The sequence below is a fragment of the Neodiprion fabricii genome, chromosome 2 (assembly GCF_021155785.1).
Source record: "Neodiprion fabricii isolate iyNeoFabr1 chromosome 2, iyNeoFabr1.1, whole genome shotgun sequence".
Lineage (NCBI taxonomy): Eukaryota > Metazoa > Arthropoda > Insecta > Hymenoptera > Diprionidae > Neodiprion > Neodiprion fabricii.
In genome coordinates, this window is record NC_060240.1 from 39,322,413 (window position 1) to 39,344,796 (window position 22,384).

A 22,384-nucleotide genomic window follows, 5' to 3' on the forward strand; every position below is an offset into this window, starting at 1 on the left:
ACATAACGTGTATAGGCATATGAGAACTCGCTACGTGGCCAGAGTTAAAAGTCAATTAAGCGCGCGGCGCGCGAGGGAATTAGCGACGTGTTTTATTATTCGCATCCATCTATACGTACAACGCTCTCTCGGCTCACAACTTTTCTATACAAATTTTGCGACGCGTGAATCTACCAAGTTTAAAACTGAGCCGCTGGCGATCTCGCTGATGAGATTTCACTTTGATCGTACAACGGCATGCCGGACAAGGTGTACCGGGTCTCGAGGATATAGGTATACCTTCTACCTGTTGGTTAACCAGAGTAATACCGTTATGGCGTTACGGCCGCGTTACCGCTATGTTATGGCGCGCGGTATTGCAGCAATTTTACTGTGTCAGTCGCGCGCGGCTTCAGGATTCACGCAGCAATTACCGAAGCACGCTAATTTTTTTCGAGCCTGGCCCCTTGTCTCTAGAAGAAACCTCGTCGCGTGTCGTTCGTCGAATGATCGTAGACTTCAACAGGGCATAAAACGGGGGGCTGCCTTAATTCTTTCTTTCTTTCCTTCTTTCTTTCTTTTTGCACAATTTTCTGGGATCGATAGACCGAGGCTGAACACGCAGTATAAGCTACGGTATATAATACATAATACACCGATAACGCCGAGTTCACGGTCAAAGAGAGTTCTAAGGCAGAGTGCGAGGCCTACATGAACGATACACGCTCATTTATAATGTAACGTACGCTTTCGCTTTTACTTGAATTTTTTCTCGTTCGGCGAAGATGTGGGTGAATCGTTGGTGATCGTATGATGCAAGGGAGAAACACACCGCTGTTCGATTAATAAGTATGATAAGTAATTTCAATGAAATAACTGACAATGCTGGCTTATGGTAAAATAAACGGACTTGATAACAACGGATGTGTTAACCGATTGCGGCTATCTTTAAGTTAAAAGTATACCACACGTTCCGGAAGCGAGGAAACCTTTCTCTGAAAAACACCAGGAATAAACTTGCATACAACAACAACCTCTTCGTTTACTCAGCGGAACGAAGCGAGCAAGACGATCTTGGCGTAAATGTACATCCCTGCAGCACCGCACCGTTATGCAACGGCACACGTACGATCTAACGATCGAGATCGGCGTCGATCCGAGTCCGGCTTGCGTGCATCGGACGGGAAAACCCGACCGAATTGAAAATGCCTAGAGCGACATATACACCGCAGTATTTGTGCCGGGAAAAGAACCCTACCGGGACTCGGTACCAAAATAAACGCGAGATGAGAGGAAAGTAAAGCCGTGCGTCCACGAGTGCCGCCAATCAAGATTCAAACGTATCGCGTAGCACGGCGCAATTGGAATTTATGAATCGATTAGTGCACCGTCGAAAGAAATTCCTCGGCAATTACCGCGCATATAAAGCTAACGGGGCGCGTATATTATCTATCAAAGGGAGACTCTCACCAGTTGAGCGAGCTTCACGAAGCCGGGGATCGTTCGGAAGTAGAGCACGTTCAACCTGATTCCCCCGAAGGAACTTCCCGGCTGTCCCGGGTCCGTTTTAACGGTGGGCACCTGCCGCGCACCAGCGCCAGCATTATGGTCAGGAATCACAGTCACCGACGTTTCCGTCATCATATTATTCCGTGGTGAAAGTTTGTTTGCTTATACCTCGCGGAATAAGAATCAAAGGTGTTTCTTTCACGATTTTTACGATTCTATTCTTCTCTCTCTTTCTCTCTCTACGATATACAGGGTGTAAGAAATAACCGACGCGGTTTCGGTGAAACTGCAGAATAGAGACCACTCACGCGGCGTTGCGATACCGCACTGTTCGCGAATCACCCGGCAAGCAAAACGGAGGGGAAAAACGACGCGGGTTTACAAAAAAAAAAAAAAAGAAACAAATAACACCTGTTGACCGTTGGAGAACCGACGCAAAGCTAGAACGGACCAAACGGCGGCCAGGCACTGAAAAGGTGCGCGTAGTGCCGGCGGAACTCCCCCCTCCTTTCGTTATCTTTCCGCCCCCCACTCTCGCCATTCCGACCCCCGGCACCGCTCTCTCTTTGACCGCTCTATTCCTCTTTCGCTCTGCGCCCTCCTTATACGTATCCTTTTCAGTAATTTTCAGTATCGCCTCGAGACAATCGGCCATGCGCAGGCGACGTTAAGATCGGCACCCTGGAGGGAATCGTCTGTCGACGAACCTCGTCGAGACTTGAAACACTCCAAAGTGAGATAAGCGCACTACGAGTCATGACGATTCTTCTTGGTAGGTAAAGCGACGACCGGAATAACGCTCGGTCGGCTGACACTTGACTGACGAGAAAAACCGGTTTTTCCTGTCACGTCCACGGTGTTCTAGGTTCTGGGTCTACGATTGCTGAACGGGTCTTTCAGAAGTGACCTGCCTCTAGGATAGAGAATCACTCGTTGCAAGGAGGCACTGAAAGAACGGAATTTCTTGATTTTTCAATTGCTTTTTTGGAAATCAGATTCTCGTTTTTCTAGCATGATTTAATGTAGTATCGTGAATGCTTAGATTCATGTTGCGATATGATTTCTATTTATAGTCATGCACGCAACGGGATATTTCCTCATAATCGTTTTCACCATACGTTTGTGTATTTAAAACACTCTTGCAGACCAGCATTGACCCTTCGTCCTGTGATAAAGCGATAAATCAAAAATTGATTGACACTAATGATTTAAATTGATACCGCCGAAACGCACTAGCGGCAAGGAGGAGCCTGGGAAGGTGATTGTCGTCTCACCGATTTATTGTTAGCAGCGCTCTCTGGCATTTAATACGTATTTAATAGTTTATGAAAGTAATTTTCGACGTAACTGGATGGTAAGCGCATATCGGTTACCGACCTGTACTCTGCCAAATTTATCATCCCGCAAACAGTGGATGATACAGAGCATAGCTTACCATAGCGAAAAGCCATTGTAGAACATTTGTAGTGGTCGAAGCAAAACGCTTGGCAATAACAATGGATGTTGTTGCAACACGAATGAATGATTCGGAAAATTTGGATGTTCAAAATTTACTGCATTGTTGGTCGTCGACTAGTGCAACAATATTGGTTAAACCCATCGGTATCGTACAATAATGCCCCAATAACAGGAGCTTTATGGATACGACTACGGTCACCTGGTGACGTAGTTATCTTTATTGAAATTATAGAAGATCCAGGTTGTAGAAATAGAAAAACCAATTAACGGAAATGAGTCGGTGCCTCGCGCAGAAGTGGGTCAGATTACCAGTTTTTGGCCGTAACTTGTCTAATGCTTTCTCAGAGTATCTTACTTCATGTGATCAATTCACAAGAGCTCTCCAAAAATCAGATTGTCTTCACTCGATTTGATGTCGGAATAGAATTCCCTTCTCGCCCAGCTCATCAATACTCAATATTTATCGATTTGAGAGGTTTTTCCCGTATTCGTAACATTTCTGTTCATTATATATCTGTAGGGGGCAAAACGTTCAAATTTCATCGTCAGCCAGATACAAATCATGATATTGAAAGGAGTGATGTTAAAAAAATTAGTATAACCTATTTCAAAAGCAAATTTTAATTATGTTATTGTCAATTCTACATTGATCCTTGAGCTTCTATTGAATTAAACCCTCGAGACACCCTCAATATCTACGTAATAATGCGAACGTAGGCTATCTCAGGCTCCTCCGTATGATCAGCGGGTTGCGTGTAATCAGGTGCAAATGTATAAGGGTAAAACAGTTTACTGCACTTACCGAATCTGTAATCATCAGTCCACGCCGTCGATAATATCAGTAACGTATCATATTTAGTAACGTTGCCGTTCCAATAATCGCTTGAATATGAATATTTTGTAACGTAAAACGTTCGCTATCAACCAGAATTTCACAACTCGTACGAAGTATGCTGATTCAAAAAATTCGCATTCAAATCGTGCGCGCGACGTGAGATCAACGGTTGAACCAAAAGAGCATACAAATGATACAAATAAAAAACGAAATGACAGACGTATTTACCGAATATCATCATGATATTGTGAATTGCTCGAAAAATCTGCAAGTACAGTTACGAACAGATAGACGCAGCTTAAAATTTTTCACCCGTTCTTTGTCTTGCACCCTTTTTTCATCGGCCATTTCAACCGCCGTGACTGCAACCCAATATTCGCGCTCCGGTAGTCTGGCATATGGTGAACAGCTTCTGCTAAAGCCCCGACACTTGGGCCCGTGTTGTCTGTTGTTTTGTTGTGATTTTGGCTAAATAATAGAACGGAGATGTGCGCGGAATAACCAAGGGCCGAAAATTTTCCTATCGGCTTACAGAAAATCTGTATCGTTATTCGACAAGCCTCTCGCGTTCGCTTACCTACTAAAAGACAGATACAGGGACGACCGCTTAAAGGGTCGTGTGCAGTATGCGTAATATTTGTGAATCGGGGATATTATGGCTGCGGGAGAAGCCAGTACGAAACCTCGTCAAGAAAAACAATACGATTACCTTCTGAAGTTTCTATTAGTGGGTGACAGTGACGTTGGAAAACAGGAAATACTCAGCGGTCTCGAAGACGGTGCCGCTGAATCTCCTTTTTGCAGTGGCAGCGGTAAGCAATGTACGACATGTATATATATATATATATATACACATCCATACATACGATATATATATATACACACAATATACGTATACACGTATGCACATGTACACATTTCACATAATAAGAAATGTTTTCATTTTTCTCGATACTTTAATCATCTGTCACTTGTGTCTGCTGCGCAACGAGTTCCAATTATATCATCGGCGTATTTCTAGCCTATAAGACTACGACGATACTCCTCGATGGTAAACGAGTCAAACTTCAGCTGTGGGATACGTCTGGTCAAGGTAGATTCTGCACTATCATAAGATCGTACTCTCGTGGGGCTCAAGGAATTCTCCTTGTCTACGATATCACTAATAAATGGTCATTTGATGGCATCGATCGATGGCTCAAAGAGGTGGAAGAGGTGAGTAGAGAATTATCAATAATACTGAAACCTTGGCGATATATTTGGCGTGCGGTCTAGTGAACAGCAGGTCGAACCAATTATAACATTGTAATTCAAGAAATGCCACTGAGTAGATTTTCTTATATTAAATATCTAAAAGCATATTATTCTTTTAATTGAACTTGGTCGCGGCTAATTCTGTTCTTATCAAATTCAGTAGGTATTAGCTCGATATAATCAATAACATAAAAACATGTAATGGGTAAAATGAGTTCATAAACAAAATTTGCAAGAATATCGTGATTTTGGCATAAGAACCTACACATCCTATACATCCCTGATCTAATTAGTGGCTACAACATATCTTGAAATACATATTAGCGATATTTTAATTACTTAGATACCTTATTACCTGCTAGATAACAATTTTCATTATAGCATGCACCAGGCGTGCCGAAGGTCTTGGTTGGCAACCGTCTCCATCTTGCTTTCAGAAGGCAGATAGGAGAACGTGAGGCTGAAGCCTACGCAGCAAAGAATCGTATGGCATTCTTTGAGGTTTCTCCCCTATGCGACTTTAACATTCGTGAAAGTTTCTCGGAGCTTTCTAGGATGGCTCTTCATAGGAATGGCATGGAAAGACTGTGGCGATCAAACAAAGGTAACTTTCTCCTGCTTGGAATAAAATCAGAACACCGATCAATATATTTGGAATAATTGTTTGCTACAATTTAAAATATTTTGTCAACCATTTCAGTTCTGAGTCTCCAAGAACTTGCTTGCCGTGCCATAGTAGCTCGTACGACTGTTTACGGGATAGACCAGCTGCCGTTGCCTACCTCAATAAAATCACATTTAAAATCATACGCAATGACGACAACGTCGCAACTTCGTTACAATGGAAATCGGTCGATGAGTTCTAGCAAGAGTCTTGGATCTCATCACCGGAAGTTACGATTCGTCGGAGCAAGTCACAACGGACTCTCAACACCAGGCAGTTCACCAGGCAGCATAGCTGATTCTCGCACAAATTGTGTGGGTCGTAACTCATGTGAAATATCCTGAGGGTAGAATTAAGATAGTCTCGGGTAGACACGTTGTATAATATAAGTAATGAGCATAATTGTGCAGGTAGTGATGATCGGAGGAGTGTGAAAGAAGTGTACCATACGTTGTTTATACGTTAATGCGTCGAAATTTAATATTATTTTATATATTATGTTCTGTGGTGTAACGGGGAGGGGGGAATAACCCCAGAGACATAGCACAGAGTTTGTACCAAAAAAGTTCACAGGATTGTTAGTAGCTAGAGAAAAGAGATGAAAAAATGAGAAAACAATTGACAATTATCTAATATTCATTTTGGATTTTGTACTTACGATATATTGTTCTTGGTCACTGAAAGTGAAAGCTTTGAATTGCACTAGATATTTTCAAAGTTCAATAGAGTCAGAATTTGGCTATTGCCATTGAGTGTCACTCACTGCTGTAAAATAAAAAAGAAACGAATTTTTTTTTAAGTTATGGAAGTCGAAGAATGGATTGGGTAATGTATTTAAGTATGTGTTTTTTGTCGTTGCAGTGTAAAATATAGTATCGATTAGATTTTTTTGTAGCAAAAATCATATACAATAGAATAAGCAAAGCAATATATTAAGTATAATGGTGTAACTAAATGTGAATGATTCGAATTATGTACGAATTTTATTAAGTTGACGCTGCCAATGTATTAGATGTCGACAATAGGCACGAAAATGGACGTCCATTTGAAATAAGAAATGTAATATAAATTTTCTTGCAATTTTGCAACAATACTTGCTGAGATTTAATTGAAAATAACTACATATTGGTATCAGTATTTTTCTTATAAACACTTGTTTGATGCATCTCTATAATAACCATGAATCCATTTTACATTTTTCATCCTTTCAATACGACACACCTACTTAATCTTATCATTCAAATCGACTATTTCCTCCATCGTCGAGCGTTTACGTCAAGTTCAAATTAATGTATACGTCTTAGATACCGTTAAATCAAATTATCTGAATTTGTAGTTGTGTATTAATGCATGTAAATGAATATGTTTCCAACAAATTTCACCAAAGTCAATCATCGTTTGACACCCACTGTTAAAAATTCGTTGATAATGTTAGATTGCATCAGTGTGTTTTTAGTCTTGAAAATGTATTACGGGGCGAGACCCCATTACATATTTGACTCACAAAAAGTATTAGCGGTACAACAAGAAAGAAAAAACCATGTTAACTCGTATTGCTTGTATATTGAAAAGTGAAGAAAAAACCGAAAAATCAAATAGCACATACAAAATATCATTTATCACTCAAAAGCAAACAATACGGCTCTTTGTCCACAAATTATATTAGCTATAAAACGATATTGTATAATTATCTATAACGATTAAAAGAAAAAAAAACTTTTCAGCTACAAAAAAATTTGTTATATTTTTCCCTTGTCGCAAATTGCTTTGGTCTAGAGCTCATGAAAAATTTGCTTTCTGTATAAACAATCGTTTATCGCAATTTCGTGAGGGTCTTGTTTTGCCAGAGTCTAATTATTTCAGGAATTTCGTATTTAACTATTTTAACTTATTTCTGTAACAGTATAGCGAAACAGTCTTACAATCGGGAAAAAAAATTTATGTCGCACTTCAAAGGCGGGTTGATTTTAGAGAAAATATAAACTTTCAAAATGTCTACCAGAGAACTGGGAGTTGCAGGTGATGGACCTTGCATAGTAAACCAAGAAGGAGATCACGGCCCGATACACCGGCAATTGAAAGAAGTGATTGAGCTAGTGAATTCGACGAACCAGAAATTAGAAGATTGTGCTGTAGAGTGGCAAGCAAAAATATCTCAAGCACAGTGGAGGATATTAGACACAAAGCCAGGCGATAATAAGCCTTGGGAACAGTCAGTCTTAGCACGAACTTATTTCACTGATAAAACTTTAGACGATGCATTTCAAGGGGTTCTGAAGTATAACAACACGTTTACTGATCACTTACAAAATTTTGTAGGTAAGTGAAGAAGGACCGAGAGTTTCCAAATGGCTCGCTAATGGGCATTTTATACATTTTTACAGCTTTGGTTCGCGGGGAACAGCCAACTCTAATCATTAAGCAAACCTGTAACGCTCAAAATCAGTGTTCGGACTCTAGTTTGGAGAATGAGGTGAAAAATTTACCTTCGGACTACTCGGTCTTAGAAGAAAACCCTGCTGTTGTCCGGAGGGGTAGAAGAAGTCTCAGCAGCATTCTGAACAAAGCTCAGGAGTCGTTTACAGATTTAATCAAGACCAAGATAGAGTTCGATACTAAGTTTCTGGGTTTCGAAGCTACACTGAATGGGAATGTCTGCGCTACATCTGATCCTTCACTCTCGTTATGCCAGATTTGTTCTAGAATTTTAAAATGTGGAATAGTAAGTTGATTCATAATTCACTTGTAAAATTTCTCATCGGTCTTGAGTTTTAGTTGTCATCAAAGACTGAACTATTCATATAACACACAGCCGGGTACCACAGCATGCAAGACTACAAAAAACCACAAGAATATAGAGCTGCATAAAAAGAGAACTAGATGTAGCAACAGAATCAAGCACAAGAGATTGAAACCAACAAAATGCGTACTCAGAACAAAGTGCACAAAAGTGACCGAGAAAACAATCAGAGAATCTTCACCGGTCAATACTTGTTTTAAGTGATTAGTCTGGTGTAACAAACGTCAGGATGTAAGACACGTACTCCATTACGTAAATTCAAGTGTACTGCCAAACTTAGCCTGTCAGATTTGATCCTTTCGTAAATTTGTTGGTATATAGGTATATGTATATATATATTACATGTATCAATTATAATCTGCAACATTGTTATTGTCGCATTTATTTAGCAGGTAATTTGATAAGATGGCAATGTCATTGCGTAGAAATGCAATAAATACAGTCATTCTCATTTTACCTCAATGTACTGTGAGATATTTTGGGTAAATATTGTCACCTAGATTGTTATCCTTATATTTTTATGTCCATAGATACATTGCTCTGACAAATGTTCCTTTGGTATAATAAACCCGAATCTTCAACACAAGACAACAAATTGTATATTTATTACAAGGGTCTATTGCGGAAGTTTTTCTTCTTCACTTTTTTTTTTCAAAGTACCGTGCAAGATTCTCAAATTCTATACATCCCAAACTATGTCTAAGTCATATTAAATGCTTAAACGTCTCTGAAACCAGTTTACCCTTGTGCTATGGTACCCTGTATTTGTGCACGTTAGTATTATGTATACACATCTACACGCTATGCTAATTCTCACAAATATATCACCAACTTTCAAGCCTGGTGACATCTGGTAATGCTCAAACTTTAAAAATTCCAGGTGAATGTATCAAATTTGTAGATAAGGTTGAAGTTAATTCTCAGTGAAAATACTTATAAAATTGCACAATATGCACTATTCTTCCCTGATGCAAGGAAAAAATGTATTGATACATTGACTTTATAATAAACTGTTTTAGCACTGACTTAGTGTTGTTAAGGGTTTACGATTCCAAAACATTTATTGATCTGACATTTACAGTAATTTGTTTACATATTATATTATAGTTGACCAATAAGATCATAGAAAAGTTTTGACTACACCTTACACGCACCACCAATATTTAGGTAACTGCTTATACATTTAACTGGGACATGAATAATAATCACATAATGCAATTAACAACTAGCAATAATATGTGTTACAGAGAGACCTAAGACCTCTGGTATCACAATTCATTCAACTTTAAACCTAATAGTACAGAGGCAAAATACAAATATACCGTTATTTGTAAAACTGAGCCGTCGTTATATTCGTAAAACTTTTTGCGTGTATTACAGCACGTAAATATTGCTTTCATTAAACATAGGAATCATAACATTGCATGTGTCCCAAAATCATTTCAAATTCAAAAGAAATTTGTATTTTGCATTTGAAACAGTTTTTTTTTTTGAACTTCATTAAAGTAGTCTATCCTACCTAATTTCTGTAAATTAATTTTACATGTCTAATCAGATCTATAAGCAGCTAGATAAATTTACATTGAAGTGAACTTCATGAATTTTTTGTTTTTTGCTTAGATGCCATAAATTGCTATAAAATTTATAATATTATTTTTTTCAATATTATAATGACAGTGGATTGTGAAACAAATAAAACTTGTAAAACAAATTAGGTCATATTTATAGCACTAAGTTGCGAATTGTTATAATTTACATACATACCTAGCCATAAAGTTATGAATTTGTTGAAAATTGTGGGAGTGTTCAGTATTGTAGCGCGTCATAATTCCGTTAGCTCATAAGTCAAAAATTTCGAAAATTAAATTGAAAAAAAAAAACACCGAGAAAAAGTGCAACCACGGATCATTTGTATCGCGTAGAAGTTGAACACGGCATATAAATAACACTGAACTTGAAATTTTTTCCCTTAGCCCTTAGTCTTGACTCTTGATAGATAATAAACCGTTTTACATGTAAACTGTAAATGTACAAACGTAGAATAAAGCATGGTATCAAAACAAATAATAACAACAATTTTGTGACAAAATCACTAACTCTATAAGTTTTCTTCTCTTCTTTTTTTTCTCTTCACAAAGGAAAAAACACAACCTTCGAATTCCAATATTAATTTAGTATTTTGAGAGAAAAAATACGCATGCTCCTGACACATTGACTGCAAGCACATATGTAACAGTACAAAAAGAATTTTCAGATGCGTTTAATTGATAAAAGCCATCAATTGATTTATTTCGATTTTAAAACACCTTACAATGAATACTTGTATAATTAATCATTAATAAGCAAGCGTATCACTCGTCGAGGCACTCTGTTCCTCTACCGTTCCATAATAAATAACAACCAGCTCGACTCTTACCGTTTGTATTCATACAAACTTAAAAGAAGCGCATTGTTTTATTAATCGGTATCAATACAGACTTATACGTTGCTAATAAAATGATAACCCAATTTGCCAATTTTCTCAGCCTCGAGTTTATAAAATTAATATACAAATTTGTCAAGACAAGGGGTATATGTCAATTTCTGAATTTGGGATTATTATGAGATCGGTATGCCATAAGGGAAGGGATTCAGAAGGGCAACTGGGGCTGAGAAGCTGGCATTACTTTCACCTGAATTCATAAATTTGTATACTGTGTTCGGGAACATGTCGCAGATTCAACGACTGGAACCTACAACAATAATACACCAATAGACATTAAACAACATCATAGATTATGTCTCTTAGCATATGTGTTATCATATACCGGACTAAAACATGTGCAAACAAGTTAATGTACAAACCATTCAGAGCTGCGATGGTAATAGTAGCCCTCGATTGATGCCGCAGACTTCTGGAAGCAGATGTAATAAAATCCAGCAAAGGAAGCACCATTAATGTCTGTGATCGTGTGATCAGGTACCAAAAAGTGCTCCTTCCATCTCATAAACACAAAGTCCGTCCCTTTAAGAGCTTCATAGTCAAAGGTATCAGAGTTGAAAGTCTTGGCATACTGACAGAAAGACTCGAATTTACTCTGTAATAATAGCAATCACCATTTTCACTACTGCATATATACATAGACAGTAGGTGAATACATTAAAGGGTATAAAAATGGAGTTGAAATGAATGAGAAAAATATGTAAAACAGTGGTATTCTGAGTCTTCGAATCAAAAAACTCATAGAGTATAAATTCATTTTTGAAAATAATATTCAAGCAGAACTTTTTGTGCAAATAGTTCCAAACAATATTTTCATAAATACAAGTCGAGTTGTGTTCCACAGACTTTTATTCGGTAAAAATTTTATAAATCTACATGTGAGGGCATCTCACACGAATGAAGGGTGTAAGTCTTTTCATGTTTTATCTAACACCAAAACCATTTACTCATATTCAAAACAATATGGTAATCAGTTCAACAAAGATAAAAGAGAAAAAATACAGTTATTTCAAAATATCAGAGCCTTATTTCTGATAAGTTCAATTGTATTTTCAGCCAGTTTCAATGGTATATCTGCCTCAACTGTTACAGAATTCACATATGAATTGAGTAAATGAAATACACATGCATACTTATCACTACAAAAGATAAGCAAAACTAATTTCGTCTCATGAAATTGCGGGATTATCACAGATATATTATGTCACCGGATATACTAATTACTGAGAAAACAACTTTGATTATCTAACACTTGCATGACAAAGACAACAACTTTGGGAGGGAAAAATAGATAGACAATGTAGTTCATAACAAGCCTTGTTTCTATAACTTTTGAACTCTTGATAGTACGATTTTGCCCTGTCAGGTAAATTATGAAAAGTATTATACAAAGAGAAATTTGGATTCAAAACTTATTCAAAAAGTTCAGAACAAACCCAATGTTTCTTGTCAACATCCTCATTGGCGTCCCATTTTCGAGTGAGAAAAGGATACTTCTTAGATATGATTTCACCGTCGAAGAACGTTGTCAATGTAGGGTACTCTTCAGTTAACCCTTTGATTTTGAGGTACCCGCATAAGTAGCTGTTTTCTTCGTCGACATGCTGAAATGAGATCAACGACGAGAGGATTACTAGACGAGGCGAAGCGTGCTGTAATTAACTTAAAATTCGTCAGCTGAAAGCCAACATTATATTTGGTACAATATTGTAGCTGATTAACCTATAAATGAAAACGTGATAAACACGGATCAGCGTGGATGATTGGAAATGACATTAACGTTCGTTAAAATAAAAATCCGCAGACTAGACACCGCGTTCAAACAGGCCTGAGTAAAGTGTCAAAACCCAGCGCGGCTCGGTTATCTGGAGAATTGGTACCCAGTTAGACACCGAGAGGTGTTCAGCAGAATCCCAACGTTGAGGCGTAATTAATCCGCAACACGAGTAGCACAACTAACCTGCAAAATAACCTCGACGTCGTAACTATTTCCTTTCGATTTTTGCGAGCCTTGAAATCTCGAGCCGTTGTAGAGGAGGGACTTTGTAACTCCAGGTTGCTTCGAGTTAGCAGGCGGCGGTGGCACCACGTCTACTTTCACCGGCATTCTAAGCCTGAGTGCTCAAACCGAGCCAACAACCATCAAACATCTCCTCGTCACAAGATCATCGCAATGACTGCCGGTAGCGCACGAAAGATGGTTGGATTTATATAAGGTCTCGACCCCGAACAACGCTGATCAAATTTGCAGCTGACTCGCGACCTGTTGTGTAAAGACGATCGAAAAATATGAATGCAAATATGCCAACTGAGATCTATTAGCCGCGGTTCCAACGCTTGCATTTTTTTATTGCGGACCATAATCGCGTAGTGTTTCGATTGCTCAAAGCAGTTGTGCGTACGTTTTCCGGATCCATGTTAACGGTGATCGGAAATGGAAGGAGAATGTTGTGTCAAAACTAAGATGGCGGAGTTTGGCGATACAAACTCCCACGACGGAGTGACGGAAAATAACCTTCCGAAACGGTGTAACAATCAGTGGGTGAAATTGAATGTCGGTGGGACGTATTTCTTGACTGCCAAAACGACGTTGGCCAGAGATCCGAACTCGTTTCTCTATCGGCTGTGTCAGGAAGACTCGGATCTCATCTCTGATAGGGTTAGTTTACACTCGAAAAGAACCGGGACTTTTAAAATCGTGCGCTAACACACGACAGCATAAAACTCCACGTCTCGTCTCGAGCGTCGAGTTCCCACCACGTGAGTATATATGGCCTCAAAATTCTAATTTGCTTCTTTTTTTTTTTTTTATTACATCAATAGGATGAAACTGGAGCGTATTTGATCGATCGAGATCCAACTTACTTTAGTCCAGTTCTGAATTACCTGCGTCACGGTAAGCTAGTTATCAACAAGGACCTGGCTGAAGAAGGAGTCCTAGAGGAGGCTGAATTCTACAACATTACCGAGCTCATTAGATTGGTCAAGGAACGAATTCTTCTCAGGGATACACGGCCGATGCGCGACTCTAAGAAGTATGTATACAGGGTATTGCAATGTCACGAGGATGAGCTGACACAGATGGTTTCCACAATGTCGGATGGGTGGAAATTTGAACAGGTATGAATTGCTCGTTTGGCTTAAAGAGGAATTGGGTGCGCGGTTCCGCTGATAAAGTGTCTGGATGAAAAGTTAGTAGATTAAAAATGCACTTAGCCAAGATAAATTTGATTGAAGGAATATTTCCTCAATCAACTGGAATTTATTAGCTCAATCCAGAGGATAAACGGTTTTTTCTACGTATTACGAAAATATCTTAAACTCCGAGAACTTCAGTTATAACTCTGAAATCGATATTTCGTCATATACTTACTTTTCCAAGTACTTAAGTAGATTGTGCGCCCAATGTATTCGTAGCGCAAATCAATGTAGTAAATACAATGATTTGCTACTTTCATCTTTTGTCTCTCTATAGCTCATCAACATTGGATCCCAGTATAATTATGGAAATGAGGATCAGGCGGAGTTCCTGTGCGTCGTTAGTCGCGAGTACGGAGCTAGTCAGATCAGCAGCAAGGAACAAGAGGCGACTGATCGTGTGAAGGTATTGACACCTTATACAAACATCCTACATTCCCACCCCACTCAGAGCAGTCACGATTCATGATTCGGGACTAAGTGTTACAGTTTTTTTTGTACTTGCACACTACCCTTACACCTCCATCACCAGCATTGATATTAAGCCTGGTTTTATATTCCGTAATTTTTGTACAATTTTCTCTTGAATACCGTTTTTGTTAACGGACAATCAAAAGAGCTTCCTGAGCTGGTACAGTATTTTAATCTAGTGGACCAATTTATTAAATAAAAATACAAAACAGAATACGATAGAAATATGTCATTCTCTAGTAAGAGCTAAGTATGGCTGTGTATTTCATTACTGGAAAACTTGCTGTACAAGTATCTCTTACATTTTAAAATTCGTTAATTTTAATTTTATTATGAATGGTTTTTGTACTAAATATAATGAAGTTTCATTGCATATGCAGAGAAGTGAGGAAAGATTCGGTATTTAGTTTTTATAGAAATGCCAGTATTTGTTTTACTAGTAGCACATTGTAGAAGTATTGTATTAATCATTTTTTATTGTATTTACCATTATGTAGATTGTCCAAAGATTTTCAATAACAAATCGAACAATTTGCTTTAGCTAGATGAAGTTTTTAATACGGACCTTGTATACTAGTGGATGTGAATCAAGAACATCAGAAACCAGACTCTCTGAAAACTTAATAATAATGACAGTGAAATTGTATGCGCGTAGTTTAACGCTTTCTTTATTCCTTTTTCATTTTTTTTTTTTTCACACTAACAATAGTGATTTTATAATGTTTCATGTTCATAAAAGCCCTGCACTTCCACTGGTATACATATTGTATGATATTTTTTATATAATATACTACTTAGAGCAGCCACTACGAATGTTGACAGGTGTTACTGTATCCAATTTTATCGGGGTGTTATTCATTCGTTTTGCCTTCATAAATCTTATAAGATTAATCTTATCGTCAGGAAATTATCAATGTTTCCTGGAAGAATAATGCCTCGACAAACATCATATTGTAATGTTTCAACATTGAAACCTGGTGGTTCTGAACATGTTATATGTAGAACATACATATAAGTAATTTTTTTACCAACTTTTTCCGCCTTATAGAACAAAAATCAATTGGGAAATTTGAGAACATCGATTTCTGCCTAATAATTTTCACGCTTATAATCGTGTATTTATCAATTTTTTCTAGTAATGTGTTTTTAGGCACGTTTCCTTGTCATATTAAAGGCAAGAAAACTTAGTTTTTATATTGTTTAATATAAATTATAGAGTTTCCGCACCAGTTTCAATCAATGAAAAAAATGGAAAATTATAATAAAAGAATTTTGGAATCTTGGCTCTGATTTGTCAAATTCCAGCATCTCAAATCAAAAGGTAATCCAGATATGAGAAGGGTGATGTTATACATTTTTAAGCAATTCTTGAACGCGCATACTAGCGAGGCAGTAGATATCTTGTGACTGAAATTAATGTTGTTTAATGTGAATTTAACGAGTCTCAAATTAAGTAATTTAGATTCGATGTATTATCGAATATTCATCACAAGGCTGATCTATACATGCATGTTGTTCTTTGGAGTGTTTATATGTGATTTACTTTTATTTTGTTCAATTTTCGCTCCTCGTTACCATTGTATTGCATGCTATTCGTCAAATAAATAGTTATTTCATCCCAGTACAATTGGTTTGGTTACTATCATCACCCCGTCTTGCATGGTTACTCTGGCATGTTGATACATGGGTACAGAAATTAACTTTGGTTACAGTAATTTCTAATGTGATTGTCCAGTAGTGCGTTGTTGTATTCCTGCTTTCTCTCACTGAGAACAGTTATTATATTACTTTATCATATTTATGATCACATCGGTAATACATGTAATTATATACAATATCCATCGCGTAGATATAGAAAAGATTATCTAGAATTCCACGTAACATTAAGGTAATTGATCAAAAATAAGTAGGAATGACAATATAATAAAGAAAAATGGTTTTATCCATCATGTATTTTAAAATGAATCCAAAAGCACCAATAATTATTTTAAAAGCACATGAAATAAAATAAAATTAAAAATAATAAGTTGGAGTTGTTCGATTCTATTCTAGGTCCTACAGCAGAAGGGCTCACGCATGTAAATCTAGTCCTGCTAGACCAACGTTGCAGCAAGAAGACGAAGACTGTGTTTTTCTTTCTTTCAATTTTTTTTTTTTTTTTTTTTCTGTTTAACTTAGCAGCTCGATTATTAAAATTTATATAGTTATGTACACACCTCTGCAACTATGTTGTTAGCATAACTTAACGAAAATAGTTTGGTAATCGGTAACATGTAACGAGTGATGAAAGTTTGTGACAATATCACGATTTCATTATTTGTTGCAGAGGCTAAAGAAGAAATAAATTCACGTACTACACATCGCAGGCATACACCGAAAACTCTTTAAGTCCAAAAGTAAACTATTTTTGTTGCATGTTGTATCGCATAATGGAGATATTTTTAACATACTGACAAAAATTCTCATCAACTTGATGTTATTTCCATCACGAATATGGATCGCATGCTCTTCCCATTTTCGTGAATTTTGGATTTCAAGGGTATTTGTCTCGTGTTGTATTCCAACGATTTGTATGATAAGTATATATTATAAATTTGTTGTTATTTAAATATTATTATTATATTAAATAGAATGTGTTGCCTGACGGTTAACAAGATGGTTCTGTATAGTAGATTTATAATCGAAATATTCATGACCTGTTCACTTGACAGTGGACTAACTATAAAAACATTAAATAAACTAAACGAATAAATGAAAAATAAAAAAAAAATAATATAAATAATAGGAGAGTACACTCTCAAAGCCGTTAACAATTTTCACGACATTATGGTAATAAGATAAGAAGCATTATCCTGCTGTTGAAGGTGCCAGGGAGGACGAATCGACGACAGTGTAGCAGCACATAATTTTTTTGATTTTGAAATCACCTGCACCTCCAACAATGAAACAGTTTATGATTCAATCATTGCTACTAACTTTCAGACAACATTTACAGACAAATGAGCTTTCAGACATTGAAAGTGTCTAGTATTAAAACGTTCGAATTTTATGTTTACCGTTGGATAAGATGTAGTCGATAAACGTTGTTGATTTTATTTCTCTAAGTACACACTACCCTGAATACAGAATTTGATAAAGTGTATTTCTGTGATGAACTGTCCATGGTTCATCATTGCGGTTTCTCACAGTCAGTACATGCAGCTACGAATTACATGCATCAAACGGTACTGGAACGATAAATTAATATTACGTGGTAATTTTATAAGAGCAATGGAGTAGCGAGTTGTTCGGTACACCTGCAGTCACGTGTTCATATTATAAACTATGACTATTTGTATGTTCATGCGAAATGATGTGAAAAAGATCCATTAATTATTTATATGTACCAGGAAGGATATTTTCTGATTTTGACATTGAAACAAAAAATCTCCTTATGAAGATTCTCATGAAACCTACTTCAAGTTTTAAATATCTACTACGAAAAATACTCGGAATCAAAATTATGAGCAGTAAGAAACAGCATGTATTGTTATTCGTAAATAATTTATCTGTAGATAAGGAAAATATTATTTTGAAATTCACAGCTAATAATAACTATCATCTGGCGATCGAGTCTCATGTCAATTTCCATAAAAACTTCTATAATAAAACGACTATTTTCCAGTAGCTCAATTAATTCTTATTGTATAAAGCATGTTTTTATTTTCTTCACCTTCATTTTCAATTACTCTTATAGGTTTGTTCTAATTTTTTGCTAATTTATATCTATCATCTTAGATAATCTGAATCATTCATCACTGCACTGCCGCTATACAAACATATTTTACATTTATACAATGAGTTTTAACGCAGAATAAATTTGGAATAAATTATTACGACCAACTTGATGAAAAATTCTTACTGAAGTGGTAAATATATGTAACTTTTAGTATTAAGTACAATAACGTACAGAATCTGGTACTCAATTATCTTTGTGGATGAGAAAAGAATATAAAAATAACAGTAACAATAATGTTTATAGAAGAATAAATCTGCATAAATATGGATTAATCGTCCGCGACATGTCTATCGTTCATTGTTAAAACGATTAAATAACATTCAACGATTTAACGTTAATATTTCCGTCGCTATGACCTGTACTTTTTACATTGAATTCACACCACTTTATTTGAACATATCTCAATAATCAAACAGCGATTGATTGATTTAGAAGTAAGCAATAGTTGCTTGGAACGACTTTATATCGACCGGTATCTGTAGTTATATTCTTTACTATTACTATTATTATTACTATTCATATATTTGTACAAAGCAATGTAACGAGTGTAAAAAATTGTTCGACAAGTAACTAAAGGGGTAAAAAAATGAATAATAATAACACGACACATTATAATTAGAAGAATATGTAGGGACAAAGAGAGAGTATGTTGTTACGTTTTTATCACATGTTTTAGAACTTTGCACTATTATAATCATAATATTTTACTCTTTAGTTTATATCTCGTGAAATGAATATATTGTTAGATATATATTTTTCAATCATATTCCACCGTTGAATGAGTTGCGTTGATTTTATACACACGAAAAAATTTAGATATATTGTGATATTTGTATAAACTAGAATTGAAAATCGTTAGTATAATATTTTGGGTGACATCTGCAAGGGCTGTAGAGTTTATTATATAAGCCACGTGGGAAATTTATGATTAATAAATTAATAATAAACCCCATCATAGGTGTTTTGTTTCATTTTCTTTCCTTCTTTGTTTATTTACACATCATTTCAAGTATTGAGTTGATCATTTATTGGCAAATTTAATACACCAAGTAACTTTCCAATCTTGATTCACCAGTCTACTGTTAAAATTCCTCATTGAAAAATTTGTTTCGTCGGTCCTTTATTTTCTTACACTTCTCAACAAACATACAACTTTGATTATACATTACTAACTCTTGAGAATGTTCGTTACAGTGTGGTGTATTGAGAAAAAAACTTCATAACGACAAGTCAATATTCATGTTCGTAATCAGTCGACGATATACAAATAGATTAATTGTGAATGTGTATGGTTATCTTCCATAGATGAAGATCTTAAGAAAATTTATGTAGCGTCTTGTAGATAGTAAGGCAAAAAACAGAAATTTGGATCATTCGGTCTTTCATTAACACGTTTGAATAACTTTTCAAAGATGGTATCGATAAATCGATAAATACGATATATACATGATAAATATTAATAAGTACACACGTATGACTATTTGGACATGTGAAAAAAATTTGTACTTTCATAGGCGAATTTCTAAATCAATTTTATACGTGTATTAAATTGTCGTTTAGAGATAAGAATTAGGATAATTAGTCTGCGACTAAATTACATGTAAATGAGTACATCGCAATGAAATCCATTTTCTGTTTTGTATTAAATTTAGCATTAATAAAAACTTGCACAATATTTCGTATAACGTAAATTATGTATAGTACCCTAGAAATATAATTTTCTGACGTGCTAAAAATATTTAGACAAATGCACGCACAGATCAAAGTTTCGACAGTGTTTATTCAATATTCTTTTTTTTTTTTTTCAAAGGTATGAAGTTATAACGAATAGCAATCACAGAGCATTATTGATATCGTACTATTCTATACATACGGATATGTGGTGTAACAAAATGTAAGCATAAATATTCGTATCACTTACAAAATTTGTAATAAACAAATGGTTCATTTGACAATCGTATGTGTTCCCTCATTTATAATTAGTATAAAATATAATTATCTTACAACCACATTAGACCTGTGCAATGATGTTTTATATTGATATTAAAAAGAAAACTTGATGTACCAAAGATGGATATAAGATGACTGACTGAGACTTGCTAAAATTCAGATATGGATAAACAATAGTAATAATAATTATACAACAGAGGTTGAGTAGTTAAGAAATTGTAAACTGATGATGTATTGGCAAACCTTTGAAAGTCATTGATTTTTTTATAAATATAATATATTGTTTGGTATGTACAGGCGGAATTACAAATTACGAAATCTGATGAAAAAATCGTAATAACAATATCAATAATAATAATAATAATAATAATAGTAGAGTAACAGGATGAAAGTGAAAGAATACTCTTGTTATTCGATTACTTCAATTTCCCTTCATCATGGCATACTGGCTATCGTTTTCAACGGTTGATCCAGGTACTTAGCAAGAGCTTGTGCCTTTTCTCGAAGAAGGCCGAATCCCACATTTTCTTTGGCGTAAAGACAAAGCAGCAGATTTGCCACTTCTGTGACAACGACCTTACCCTCCTGAAAGATAATTCTTTTATTCAATACACTGCTATGCAACAAACAATACAAATTCAAAATTAATAACAGCTGGTAAAGAATACATTTAACAACTTGTTCCAATTGAGTAACAATTCGATGTACTGAAAAAGCTGAAGAAAGAGAATTAGAAAGAATAAGGTCAGCAAGTTTACCTGTATTTCTGTACAATTATCTATGAAATACAAGTTTCGACACATTGATGTGAAAAGAAAGAGCATTGTGGTACAACAAAATTCTTAGTCTGGGCTGGAATAATATTTGAAGAAAACAAAGGGAAGAACACGTAGCGAAAGATTAATCAAATGATCACCATGCAGTCCATCAGGATAAATTGTAGTTCGTCTTCCTTGAAGGCATTACGACCATTCTTTTCATAAGCTGACCAAATGTTGCTCGTTATCGCAGCAGTGACTCTGGCATCTTTATCCCCATATCCGCTGTAGGCAAGAAGCCCTCCGTCCCTACTAAGTAGCCTAAATTTACGTAACAAAAGTGGAGATGTAATACAGCGAACAAGTTATCGATCGAAAGCTCGCACAAGCTAAAAGTTTCATCTAATAAGCACATTTGCCACGTGAATCTCATCTAATCATACGACCATTGGCGTAGTCTGTCTATTTGTAGGGGGTAAGTCTCTGTGAGATTTATTGTTGGACGAAGATTGATGCGTATCTAGAAATTGATAGGTTAACTTTACTGTTTATCGGTTTTTTTCATACTCACAGTGTGTTTTCAACGCCCCCTGTATTCGCCTGACTGAGAACATGCGTAAGTGCTTTAGGTTTTAACATTGTTTATACCCTTTCAAGGCGTTCTTTCGATATTATTTGCACAACAAATATCACGTTTGACAGTTCACAGGCTGAGTCAACGGACTCTTGGTTGCGTGGAAGCGTTTCGTTTGTCCTTTTTTCTGACAGCTTATCGAATTTGTGTCAGCGCTCAGATTTCGATAGCTCGAATTTCGATAGAATTATCAAAGCTAATCGATTATCGGTGTGTGCAAAAGTTTGAAAGACATCTTACGTTCGACAAATCAACGTTTTTAAAAAAGATCGCACACCGTAATTATTACAGCAACACGACACTTACAATTATAAAACATTCAGTCTGACGTGACGACTACTTATTGAATTACTTTTAAAATTCAGAGTCACTCACAATACGATTTGTAGAAATAGATAAAAAAATTCCGACGGAACGAGTTGAATTGAGTTACCAAATTTAAATTATTTTTTCGCGCTGTGATTTTTTTTGTTTTCTCTGTTAATGTACGTACGTATTGCATCGAATTTAATTCGTAAATGAACTTTTCTAACATATCCATGAATTCTCGATCGTGCATCTTTAATTTGATAGGGATTTAACGGAATCAAAATTACGAAGAATTCGACGTTTAG

At 36.0% G+C, this 22,384-nt stretch overlaps 4 protein-coding genes across 8 annotated transcripts; 2 read left to right on the plus strand and 2 right to left on the minus strand.

Annotated features, from left to right (window-relative positions):
* The first annotated feature begins 4,173 nt into the window (after positions 1 to 4,173).
* Positions 4,174 to 9,805, plus strand: LOC124175044 (ras-related protein Rab-40C). 5 transcript variants are annotated; one of them, XR_006869078.1, is made up of 5 exons: positions 4,174 to 4,602; positions 4,803 to 4,996; positions 5,417 to 5,639; positions 5,736 to 8,421; positions 8,512 to 9,805. XR_006869078.1 is itself a non-coding variant. In XM_046554880.1 (4 exons), the coding sequence occupies exons 1-4, from the start codon at positions 4,437 to 4,439 to the stop codon at positions 6,041 to 6,043; spliced, it is 891 nt and encodes a 296-aa protein (XP_046410836.1). In that variant the 5' UTR covers positions 4,174 to 4,436; the 3' UTR covers positions 6,044 to 9,805. The 5 variants fall into 5 exon arrangements, 3 of the variants coding, with proteins under 3 accessions (XP_046410836.1, XP_046410837.1, XP_046410838.1); XR_006869077.1 differs by having other exon boundaries at positions 5,736 to 8,018; positions 8,084 to 9,805; XM_046554880.1 differs by having other exon boundaries at positions 5,736 to 9,805.
* Positions 9,542 to 13,175, minus strand: LOC124175045 (glucose-induced degradation protein 4 homolog). The gene is made up of 4 exons (XM_046554884.1): positions 12,942 to 13,175; positions 12,418 to 12,585; positions 11,344 to 11,576; positions 9,542 to 11,231 (listed from the first exon to the last, which is right to left on the minus strand). The coding sequence occupies exons 1-4, from the start codon at positions 13,086 to 13,088 to the stop codon at positions 11,168 to 11,170; spliced, it is 612 nt and encodes a 203-aa protein (XP_046410840.1). The 5' UTR covers positions 13,089 to 13,175; the 3' UTR covers positions 9,542 to 11,167.
* Positions 13,176 to 13,413: 238 nt separating this feature from the next.
* On the plus strand, positions 13,414 to 18,316 carry LOC124175232 (BTB/POZ domain-containing protein KCTD5). Its single transcript, XM_046555254.1, has 4 exons — positions 13,414 to 13,640; positions 13,805 to 14,101; positions 14,457 to 14,585; positions 16,703 to 18,316. Exons 1-4 carry the CDS (start codon positions 13,416 to 13,418, stop codon positions 16,730 to 16,732), a joined length of 681 nt encoding a protein of 226 aa, XP_046411210.1. The 5' UTR covers positions 13,414 to 13,415; the 3' UTR covers positions 16,733 to 18,316.
* On the minus strand, positions 17,574 to 21,896 carry LOC124175233 (ragulator complex protein LAMTOR2). Its single transcript, XM_046555256.1, has 3 exons — positions 21,708 to 21,896; positions 21,295 to 21,457; positions 17,574 to 20,963 (listed from the first exon to the last, which is right to left on the minus strand). The coding sequence occupies exons 1-3, from the start codon at positions 21,773 to 21,775 to the stop codon at positions 20,814 to 20,816; spliced, it is 381 nt and encodes a 126-aa protein (XP_046411212.1). The 5' UTR covers positions 21,776 to 21,896; the 3' UTR covers positions 17,574 to 20,813.
* Positions 21,897 to 22,384: the final 488 nt, after the last annotated feature.

What these genes read in the sequence shown, in the direction of transcription:
- LOC124175045 (XM_046554884.1), bottom strand. Translation starts at nt 13,088, where the DNA reads ATGCCGGTGAAAGTAGACGTGGTGCCACCGCCGCCTGCTAACTCGAAG. An exon ending in ACGTCGAGGTTATTTTGCAG is followed by an intron (nt 12,586 to 12,941) that starts GTTAGTTGTGCT and finishes ATCTCATTTCAG; the next exon opens with CATGTCGACGAAGAAAACAG. An exon ending in TACCATCGCAGCTCTGAATG is followed by an intron (nt 11,232 to 11,343) that starts GTTTGTACATTA and finishes TTATTGTTGTAG; the next exon opens with GTTCCAGTCGTTGAATCTGC.
- LOC124175232 (XM_046555254.1), top strand. Translation starts at nt 13,416, where the DNA reads ATGGAAGGAGAATGTTGTGTCAAAACTAAGATGGCGGAGTTTGGCGAT. An exon ending in CGGATCTCATCTCTGATAGG is followed by an intron (nt 13,641 to 13,804) that starts GTTAGTTTACAC and finishes TTACATCAATAG; the next exon opens with GATGAAACTGGAGCGTATTT. An exon ending in AGGCGACTGATCGTGTGAAG is followed by an intron (nt 14,586 to 16,702) that starts GTATTGACACCT and finishes ATTCTATTCTAG; the next exon opens with GTCCTACAGCAGAAGGGCTC.
- LOC124175233 (XM_046555256.1), bottom strand. Translation starts at nt 21,775, where the DNA reads ATGTTAAAACCTAAAGCACTTACGCATGTTCTCAGTCAGGCGAATACA. An exon ending in GGGGGCGTTGAAAACACACT is followed by an intron (nt 21,458 to 21,707) that starts GTGAGTATGAAA and finishes ACGTAAATTTAG; the next exon opens with GCTACTTAGTAGGGACGGAG. An exon ending in TTATCCTGATGGACTGCATG is followed by an intron (nt 20,964 to 21,294) that starts GTGATCATTTGA and finishes ATTATCTTTCAG; the next exon opens with GAGGGTAAGGTCGTTGTCAC.
- LOC124175044 (XM_046554880.1), top strand. Translation starts at nt 4,437, where the DNA reads ATGGCTGCGGGAGAAGCCAGTACGAAACCTCGTCAAGAAAAACAATAC. An exon ending in CAGTGGCAGCGGTAAGCAAT is followed by an intron (nt 4,603 to 4,802) that starts GTACGACATGTA and finishes GCGTATTTCTAG; the next exon opens with CCTATAAGACTACGACGATA. An exon ending in ACTGTGGCGATCAAACAAAG is followed by an intron (nt 5,640 to 5,735) that starts GTAACTTTCTCC and finishes CAACCATTTCAG; the next exon opens with TTCTGAGTCTCCAAGAACTT.